General features: G+C 37.5%; 1 protein-coding gene across 1 annotated transcript; it reads left to right on the top strand.

Moving 5' to 3' along the window:
- Positions 1–1,953: 1,953 nt before the first annotated feature.
- On the top strand, positions 1,954–8,911 carry LOC102013240 (janus kinase and microtubule-interacting protein 2; the record flags this gene model as incomplete). Its single annotated transcript, XM_005415182.1, has 4 exons — positions 1,954–2,163; positions 3,922–4,020; positions 7,971–8,117; positions 8,771–8,911. Coding segments are annotated over exons 1-4 (597 nt in total), but the record flags the coding sequence as incomplete, so codon positions are not given.
- Positions 8,912–9,858: the final 947 nt, after the last annotated feature.

The following is a 9,858-nucleotide window of genomic DNA, read 5'->3' as shown; positions in this document are numbered from 1 at the left end:
GTCTGTAGAGAGGTTCAGTCAACAATTGTTCCAAGGCAGGGTGACACATAGCAGAGAGTTTACCATTCATGGTGGTGGAAGATACCATGAGCAACAAGAGAGGTGGGGAAATAAACTTCTTTCTGCCCCTTCTACCCAGACTTCTGGGATTATGCCAGTACCAATCCAATCAATGGACTGATCCAGCAATCACCCATCCTTGTTCCTGCACCCTTAATCACAGCACTGAACCATGAATCAGTCACAAACTCTAGATTCAGCTGCCTCCAAAAAAGCTCCATCTAAAAGTTCATGAGGCTTTTGGGTGACATCTAGACACAAACAATAACCATAGTGATGAAAATGATTATAAAGACAGTAATAGGGTGAGTTCCTAGCAAGAACAGGTAGGCAGAGTGCACTAGGATCAAGTAGAGCCATGTGTGGTGGCACATGCCTATAATCTCAGCACTTGGGAGGCTGAGGCAGGAGGATCATTGTAAATTCAAGGCCAGCCTGGGCTACAAAGTGAGCTCAAGGCCAGCCCAAACTGCATAGAGCGACCGTATCTCAAAACACACACACACACACACACAAAGAATCCAATAGAAATATGCAGATCTACAGCATATACGTAATACATGACAAATCTGATAAGTAAATGTACTGCTCATCTCTGAATAACACTGGGCTCAAGTCCTCTACTAAGAGATAGAAACCAAAAGTGATGTTTTTCTCCTAAATTAATAGAATAGCATTTGATAAAACACTGAATTATCGAGGATATTACAGGATCATACAGACTGAGCCCCATGCCCTCCCAAAATCGACCTAAAACTTGATCATGTGGCTTGGAATCAGTAGCTCACAGACATTTATGTATGGAAAACAGGTGACAGAATGATACAATTTCTGTCCCAAATGCCTCTCTCCCCCTCCACCAAACTAAAGAGCATAGCAAAAATGGCTTCATACAAAATGATTGGCTAAAGGCAAGAAACATCTTTAGAAAGAAGAAAACAGCATAATGTTTGTGTTGAAGGCCTCTCCTTGTCTGTTTGATTGTACACATGAAATATAATGAAATGAGAAGAAAGCTTTTACCCAGTGGCTATCCTGTCTTCAAAGATTGTTTCCAGATACTCACTTCATCAGCCCCCATCCCGAAAGAGCAAAAAGGTTTCAGCCCAATGAAACTCTGGTCAACTGGTATAGAATGTCTGTGCCACTTACTTGAGAAATAACTGTGAGGCCATGCAGGACTGAGTACAAATGAGTGCTGGGATCAATAAATATATCCCAAAGACATAGGAGAAAAAACCGTGGCTAGCACTTGCAGGTATTTTCCATTCCTCTTCTAGTCCCAGCTATGATTTTCTGACAACAGTGATAAAGTGGTTGTTAAGAACTGGCTGCCCTGAAATCCAGACAGAAATGGAAAGACATAAGTAACATGAACCTTTGAAAGGACTTTCCTCCAAATTCACCGCCTGAATACAAATATCTTAGTCTTGGAAAATCATTAGGCAAGTGGGAATTCTGTACTTTGTTCACTTAGAAATGACCAGATAACAATAGCAACTCTTATTCGGATTAAATGCAAATGCTCATTTCCCCAAAGAAGAGCTAACAAAAAATTGTCCTGGGATACACTGTAGTGTGACAGTCAGTATCTACCTTTATTAATACTCATCACCTGTAATCATCCTCTCCCATATCTATCTGATTTGGGTTATTTCAGATAATATATTGAATGAAAACATCCATACAGGATACACTATAGAGACAAAAATCACTCCCCTTGCCACCTAATTAACTTAGGGCAACTCCTTATTACACAAAGGAGTCCCATCTTATGGTAAGTTCAGTATACTTGCCATGTGCATGTATCAGTCAGAAGTTAAACTCATATCATTGTAAAAATGCATTTTCTCAGGACTGTTAAATAAAATGTTCTGGGTCTCATTTATTCAGATGGATGAAATCAAAGCCAAGGACAGGATCATTTTTTCCCTGGAAAAGGAGCTGGAAACCCAGACAGGTTATGTACAGAAACTGCAGCTGCAGAAAGAGGCTTTGGATGAACAGCTCTTCTTGGTGAAGGAGGCTGAGTGTAACATGAGCAGTCCGAAGCGGGAGATCCCAGGAAGGGCAGGAGACGGCTCTGAACACTGCAGCAGTCCCGTAAGTCCATTCGCACTGGTGGCGGACGGAAGGAGTCATCTTTTATTTAGTTCTCAAGCTTTACTTTTCACTTAAGCTCTTTTCCTGTTTACTACAAAGAGATCAATTCTACCTCCTACTATTAAAATGGCCAGTACCTTGGGAACAGGGTTTTCTAAAACCATAGACAACAAAGTGGTCAGTGCTGCATTAGCCGATCATATGAGAATTGCAAATCTCTTTCCCTCGTAGAATTTTTCTAGCCAAGTGATACTTATACAAACTTAAGTCTACTACAGGTATCATAAATTAAATGAAAAGGCTTGCCTTTTGCCAAGACTGGTAATTTTCCCTTGTGTGAGCAATTGGAGTAGAAATTGGTAAAGGCAGTTTTCATCTGCAGCAATTGGGGTAGAAACTGGTAAAGGTCAAAATGTATTCTATATAAAACACTAAACCTTATGTAATCACCATGTGAAAGCTTCCAGGCTGATTGAACTTTCCATTCATTTCCCTGCATTTTCATCATTTTATATGAGAAACATTATTTTCAGAAGTGTAGCAAGAGAAATCATTTTATATGTAGCTGGCTCTCATATCTCATAACTTTCAAATTCCTTAGCTGCTAAAAAACTGAGAATTTATTATTTAGGAACCAAAAAGAGTTCCAAGGTACTACTTAGAACAAAGTAATAAATAATTTATGAATTGGTTTTCAAGATCTATATACATCTCCGTAGAAGATAGGAAGTACACTGATCTAGGATGTAGCTTATGTAACCTACAGTGTAACATTAATTCTTTGAAGAACGGGCTTTAGAGTCAGACTCCTTGGTTCAACTTGTGGGTCTGCCACTAACTGTGTGACCTTAGACAAACCATTTCAGTGCTCAGAGTACCCACGCTGATCTAAGCATCAAAAGAGACAATAAATATGTGATACTTGACCACCATACCCAGACACTGTTAACATTCAATCCATATTAGTTACTGACATATTGATATTAATCCCATGATGCTGCATAAGTTATGACTTTCCTAAATTTTACCTGTTCTGCTAAATCTGCTTGGATATTATGAATCTAGGTGTATACTGTGTGTGAATCTGTTCTATAAACAGAATAGCACTTTCACAGTGAAAAATGGTGATAGACTGGTAAGCATATAATAATGATAATGATAGTTCTGTGGGCTCTAGAACATACAATTAAACCTTGGCTGTGTGTAAAATGATTGATGGTAATTCTGCCGGCAAGGAAGCTGATTGCACTGGGCAAAACACTTTAGAATAGCCTACCCCATAAACTATTCCTTTTATGCTACATGTGAAGGTACTATAGCTCCTAATCTGTCCCCTCTGTGGCTAAGGGCAATAGCAGGACAGCTGTCTAAGCCGTGGGAAGTGAAGTGCAACCATGACAAAAGGATGCTTCTTGAGCCTTGTGCAATCACAGCATGACCTTGGCCTCAGCACACAACCCTGATGCACTGACCCAACTTCTGCCACTCCCCCTGCAATGAGTCTGGGCTTCAGGGAATACCTGCTACATGGAATTCATGTGCAATTTCAATTACTCATGCCCTTCAGCTCAAGGGATAAATATAGGTGTTAAAAAAGGGTACGTATTTAGTATTTTCTGAATAAGAGAACGTTTTACTGCCACCTCATGAGCCAGATAAAGGGAACTTAGCCTACTATTTTTATAAGCAGTATTCCAAAACTTTGCAAAAGGTATTTATTGAAGAGCTACCTATTTTAATTTTAATTTTCATGCATAGGATTTACGAAGAAATCAAAAAAGAATAGCTGAATTGAATGCCACTATAAGAAAATTAGAGGACAGGAATACCCTGCTTGGAGATGAACGAAATGAATTGGTGAGTAGACCTCAGAATGTTTTTGTTTTTTTCTTAGGTATAATGCTATGGAAGTATAAGTCATAAAAGTATAAATTATGTTATAGAAGTACAATAAGAAAAGTCCATGCACAATAAAGGTAGAGTTCAATACATATTCACAGAGTGGTACATTCACAAGCACCACCCAGGTGAACACATGGAAAGTTATCATGGTCTCAGAGCCTTCCCTTCTTGGGACCCCACCCATTCACCAGTCTTCTAAAGATAGCCATGGGTTAGCTTCTATCTGCCTACACGTTTAAAACTATTTTTTGTAAGTTCTTTGTAAATGGTTTCACACAATATTTAGTCTTTCTGTCTGGCTTCTTTCGCTCAGCATTGTTGTCTTGTATGTAGGACTCGTCCATCTTTATTGCTCCATAGTATTCAATTCCTATCACACAGTACATTTATTTATTCTATCATGGAAGGATATTTGTGTTTTTTAAACATCTTAAAGCTGTTTGTAGTAAAATGGATGCACCCTGAAACCATAACATTAAGTTAAATAAATGAGACACACAAGCTAAATATCACATAACTTCTTCTATGTAAGAAATCCAAAATATAAACAGCAAAATGGAAGATGGACAGTAGCAAGTAGAGAGATAGTTCTTTCTCAAAGGGGGAGGAGATAAAGAGACAAAGGGACATGGAAGGGAGGAGAGGGAAAGGGGATAAAAAAGAAATTTAAAATGTATTATGTACATGTACTAATTCCCCACAAGTAATTTAAACATTATGTACTACAAACGTGTACTAATACAAAAACTGAAAGAAAGGAAAACTGAAAACAAAACAAAAAAGAATAGTATTTCTACATGTTTTTGGTGAAAAAAAAATGTCCATTTCTTGCAGGAATATACAAAATGGAATTAGTGGATCATAAAGAATGTGTAGTTTGGGTAGGTACTAGAGTTTCAAGTGGTTATAACAATTTAAATTCCCACTAACAATGTGCAAAAGTTGCAGTTTCTCCACATCTTTGCCAATATGCAAAGAAATTGTTAGTTTTAGCTATTTTGGTGGTTATGAAAAATATTTTTATCATTGATAATGGGGCTCCAAACCTTTCAAAGATCTACTGGCCTTTTGGATGTGCTTTAAGATTTGCTTTAGCCTTTTAATCATTTTCTATTGTGATGGCTTTATTTTTCTAAAATTTAACATTAGGACTTTTAAGCATTGTCTGTGGAGTATTTAAAATAGCCTGGTCTGTGGCTCGTATTTTTTTCTTTTTATTGAGGGGGTTGGTACCAGGAATTGAACTCAGGGCCTCTTACTTGCCAGGCAGGCACGGTGCTGCTGAGCTATATCCCTGGCCTACATGGCTTGTATTTTTACATTTTCAATGTAGTTCTTCATACAAAGGAGTTATTTCCATATTTTTATTTAGACATGCTTTTTAGGTCTCCTCCCACCACTTTTGGTGTGTCATAAGGTAGTACATTTATTCCAAATCTCTTCTAATGCCATGCAGTTTCTTTTTTGATCTGTGTGTACTTGCAAGTGCATGGGTTAATTTCTAAGCATTTGGAGATTTTTGCATTATCATTTTACTATTAACTACTCCCTTAATTCCACCATAGTTGGAGAAGATACTTCGTATTACTTCATTCTTTTGGAGTATGTTGCCATTTGCTTTACAGCCCCAACATATGATCAATTTTGATCATAGACCAAATTTAGAAGTATTTCATATTTAAATGAAAAAGAATGTACACTTTATAATTATTACAGTTTGATTCAAGTTTAAATGTTGTTTAAAACTTTCTGTACATTCTAAGACTTACTTAAACTTTCTTTACTGATGTTTTTTCTCCTTGTTCTCCCAACACATTAGTTTTGTCAATTTTGCTTTACATATATTTGAAAACATTTTACCATAAGCATAAAAATTAATATTTGTTGTATGCTTTTGGCATAAGAACCCTTTAATCGTCATGAAATGTTTTCTTTAATGTGTGTCTGTGTGTGCGTGTGTAGTACTGGGGATCAAGCCCAAGGTTCCCCAGGACTTAGTGACTTAAAGTCTATCTGTTATTAGTTAAACTACATCAGATTGTTTCTTTTAATGTTTGCACAAATATATACATACATATAAACACTAATACGCATAGATAGATGATAGATAGATAGATAGATAGATAGACAGATAGATGATAGATAGGAAGAAATGCCCTTTCAGTCTTTCTCTGTTCTGTTTAAGGCACATCTTTCAAAAAAAGAACATTTTGTTTATTGCTTTTGTTATGTTAAAATTATAGCTACCCCTTTTTTCTTGTGCTTATTTGCATTTTCTGTGAATAATATACACTAATAAAATTTAAATATTTAAAATATTTTACTGACTTCAAGAAAGGAGATAAAGGTTAAAATAATGAACTAGTAGAATATTTCATTTGTCCTTATATGTACTCGATATTTAATGATTCAGGACCTGACGCTTAAAAACTGAGAATGATTCACATTATTTATGAAAGTATATCTAGTTTTGACCTTTGATATAAAACGGGTGCTTGCAAGTTACAGTGGGGATGGAGCTGAGGGAGTGCTGCTTCAGAGTCACAAAGGGAGCTTTTTCAGGTGTCCATATGTAACTAAGTCTCTTACCTCAACAACAATCATAGATTACCAATTACAGGAGGGGGTGCTTTTTAAAACACTCTAGATATTTCTGGCACACTCTTCCCCTTTCCTTGCTTTAGGAGCTCCTTCAATGCACAATTCTCATTCAAAATCACTAGTGTAAAGAGCAAGAACTGGTTATGAAAACTTTAATATGAAAATCCATTATATACAGATAGATCATCTGTAAAAGTATCACCTAAGCAAGAATTTTGGGAGACTGTTAACAGTTACCCCAGGTAACGTTCATAAATCTAGACCAGTGGTTCTAAAGTGGAAAAATGGTTGTCACAGCTTACAAGTTGTTATTGGCATCTAACGAGCAGAGGCACCGGGATATTCCTCAACATTCTCTAAGGCACAGCAAAGTATCTGCAAATATTTGTAAATAGCTGGCCAAAATGTCAAAGGCATTGAGACTGAACAACTTTGCCTTAGTTCAAAACTGAGCAAACAAGAACGTACAGCTTAGTATGGGTAAGTAACAAGGCAATTGTACTTTGTCTGGACTTTATAAAATTAGGTACAGTTTTCTTAAGCACAAAAGGATCAATACAGCTTCTTTTTTTTTTTTTTTTTTTTTTTTTTTTGAGACAGGGTCTCGCTATGCAGTTCAGGCTGGGCTTGAGTTCACTCTGTAGCCCAGGCTGCTCTCGAACTCACAATGATCCTCCTGCCTCAGCCTCCCGAGTGCTGGGATTACAGGCATGCACCACCACTCCCAGCTAGTACAGTTTCAAAAGTACATTGTCTTATTTTTCTTGTAGCTGTTCAGTAAAACTTCCTTAGCAATAAAGAGACTTAGTGCCATACGAATCAGGAGATTTCAGCAAGTACTCTGAGGGAAAGACAGGCTTTGGAGATGCACAGGCTCCAGTTGGGATCCTGGTTATTATTCAAGTGACTGCAATTTAGATGAGCTGACTGCTTTATCTCTCTGACTCAGTGAGCAGTCATTCTAGGGTTAAGAATGGGGCTGAGCATGGTGGGGAAACTGAGGTATTTCTCTAAATAGGGAATGGAGAGAACTCTTACTCCTCCTGAGCATTTCCCAAAGCACTATCTCCGCAGCACCTACTATAAGGTAATCAAGGGATACAGGGTTATGAACACAAGTATAAAAACCCATGAGAAGAAACTGAAAAGGAAGCAGTCGATGTGTTAAATGGAAGACAGGCATGTTAATAGTCCTGAGGAAAATAGTAAAGCAGACCGGGATGCTTTCCCTCCCACCAACTGACTCCCCAGGTCCCCAAATCCCCCCAACTAGAAGAGACAAATCTTAATGTATTTCTTCCCAGTTAAAACGTGTGCGGGAGACTGAAAAACAATGTAAACCTCTCCTGGAAAGAAACAAGTGCCTCGCCAAAAGAAACGATGAACTGGTGGTGTCTTTGCAGCGCATGGAAGAGAAACTAAAAGCCGTTACCAAGGAGAATTCAGAAATGGTGGGTATCACAGACGTTGCAAAACTGTAGCTTCCTTCTCTGTATTACTCCAATACCCGGCTCACTGTTGTTATTCTCCACTTGGTTTTGAAGTACACTGCTATTTAGATTTGCCCTTATGTAAGCAAGAAGGCTGTAAGGAAGTAAGCAAGATAAACTTGCTGCCTTTGAATATCACGGAGTTTCTAAAATTACAGAACTGTAGGTGTGCTTCCAGGAATGTGCACATTCTCCGAAAGCTTGGAAATGCAGAAGCAAGGCATTAATGTGCCTCCTAAGCCACAGACACTTCTTCGAAGATTTCACTAACATGTGATTACAAACCTGCACAGACAGCACACCTTGTCTTGTAAAAACTTGTATGATAATTGGGAGATAGGTACCATAGCTTGTATCGTATATGGACAAGTGATTTCCTAATTTACTCCTGAACAGACAGGGATAAAGAGCCTCAGAAAGAGGTATAAAGATCCTCAGTGATGTCAATGTATTATAACAGGTAAAATTCACATCAGTGTTTTAGTTGGTTTATGTAAAATTGCCTGAGCAGTATTCAGATTTAGCTGGACCCTCATCAGATTTCTATACATGTGAGTGACTGAACTTTACAATTTTTGAAGTTTCCTCCTATAATTTCTTCTTTTCCTTTTCAGAGAGAAAAAATAACATCTCACCCACCTTTGAAAAAATTAAAATCTCTAAATGACCTCGACCAAGCTAATGAAGAACAAGAGACAGAGTTTCTGAAACTTCAGGTCATTGAGCAACAGAACATTATTGATGAGCTCACAAGGGTAGGTAGCGATCCATTTGTAAGCTCTAAGCTTTCTCAAGCACAGGTAGCCAACAAACCAACACACAATGGGGGCATTTAATAATTTTGGATTAACCTCAGAGGCTCAAGTTCATAAGCTTAGTGTATAATTATGTTCAAAAGGCTCTTGCAGAAATGCTTTATATTATTTAACTACATTATACTTTTCCATTTATGATCCCTTTTCAACTAATTTGGTAACAGCAATAATGACTGCAAAGCACATTGAAGGAAATTTCAAATCTGTTATTATGTAATTATTTTTCCATTATCAGGATCCTGCACTTCAGGGATTAAATACTTTGCCTACAATAACAGGACTGTGTACGTCTTGTTTCCCAAACCTAATCAGTGTCTAGCACATAGATCCAGTTTAACAAATATTTTTTGATAAATAGCAACTCCACAACCAAGTGACAAGTCTGGAATTCCCATCTAGCCTTTCTGGCAGTTACTCCAATTCCTACTGAATAGTTTAGAGTAATTATGGCTCCTCTTTGCATTTGACTGACATGTATGCTTCCAGCAACTGAGGATCTGCCAGCTTCTGGAGGTCAGAGACCTCTAGATGCCTTTGGATTTTCTTCTTTGCCTCTCTGCCTTTATTCTGAGAACATCATCTTTGGTCCCTCTCAATTCAGGATCAAGCAAAGATCTGTAAGTGGGAGGAACTATGGGGAGGGGTTCAGACAAACCTCCCAAGCAGGTGATCAGAATGACCCACTGCTGTTGAGAGAAGGAAAGCTTGTAATATCCATCTGAAATTATTTATCACTCATTCTTTAAAAAATGCCTATACTAAGTATATGTTCTAATGCATACATTAGATTACCAGGGTAATATAAGTATACAATGCATAAAATTTAACAGTCTTACTTATATTGACCAAAATATTTTTGATTATAAATGCAAAAAATCTAAAAACTT

This window comes from Chinchilla lanigera, unplaced genomic scaffold (genome assembly GCF_000276665.1).
Source record: "Chinchilla lanigera isolate Chin_1 unplaced genomic scaffold, ChiLan1.0 scaffold00832, whole genome shotgun sequence".
NCBI lineage: Eukaryota > Metazoa > Chordata > Mammalia > Rodentia > Chinchillidae > Chinchilla > Chinchilla lanigera.
This window is presented reverse-complemented; position numbering and strand designations above follow the sequence as displayed.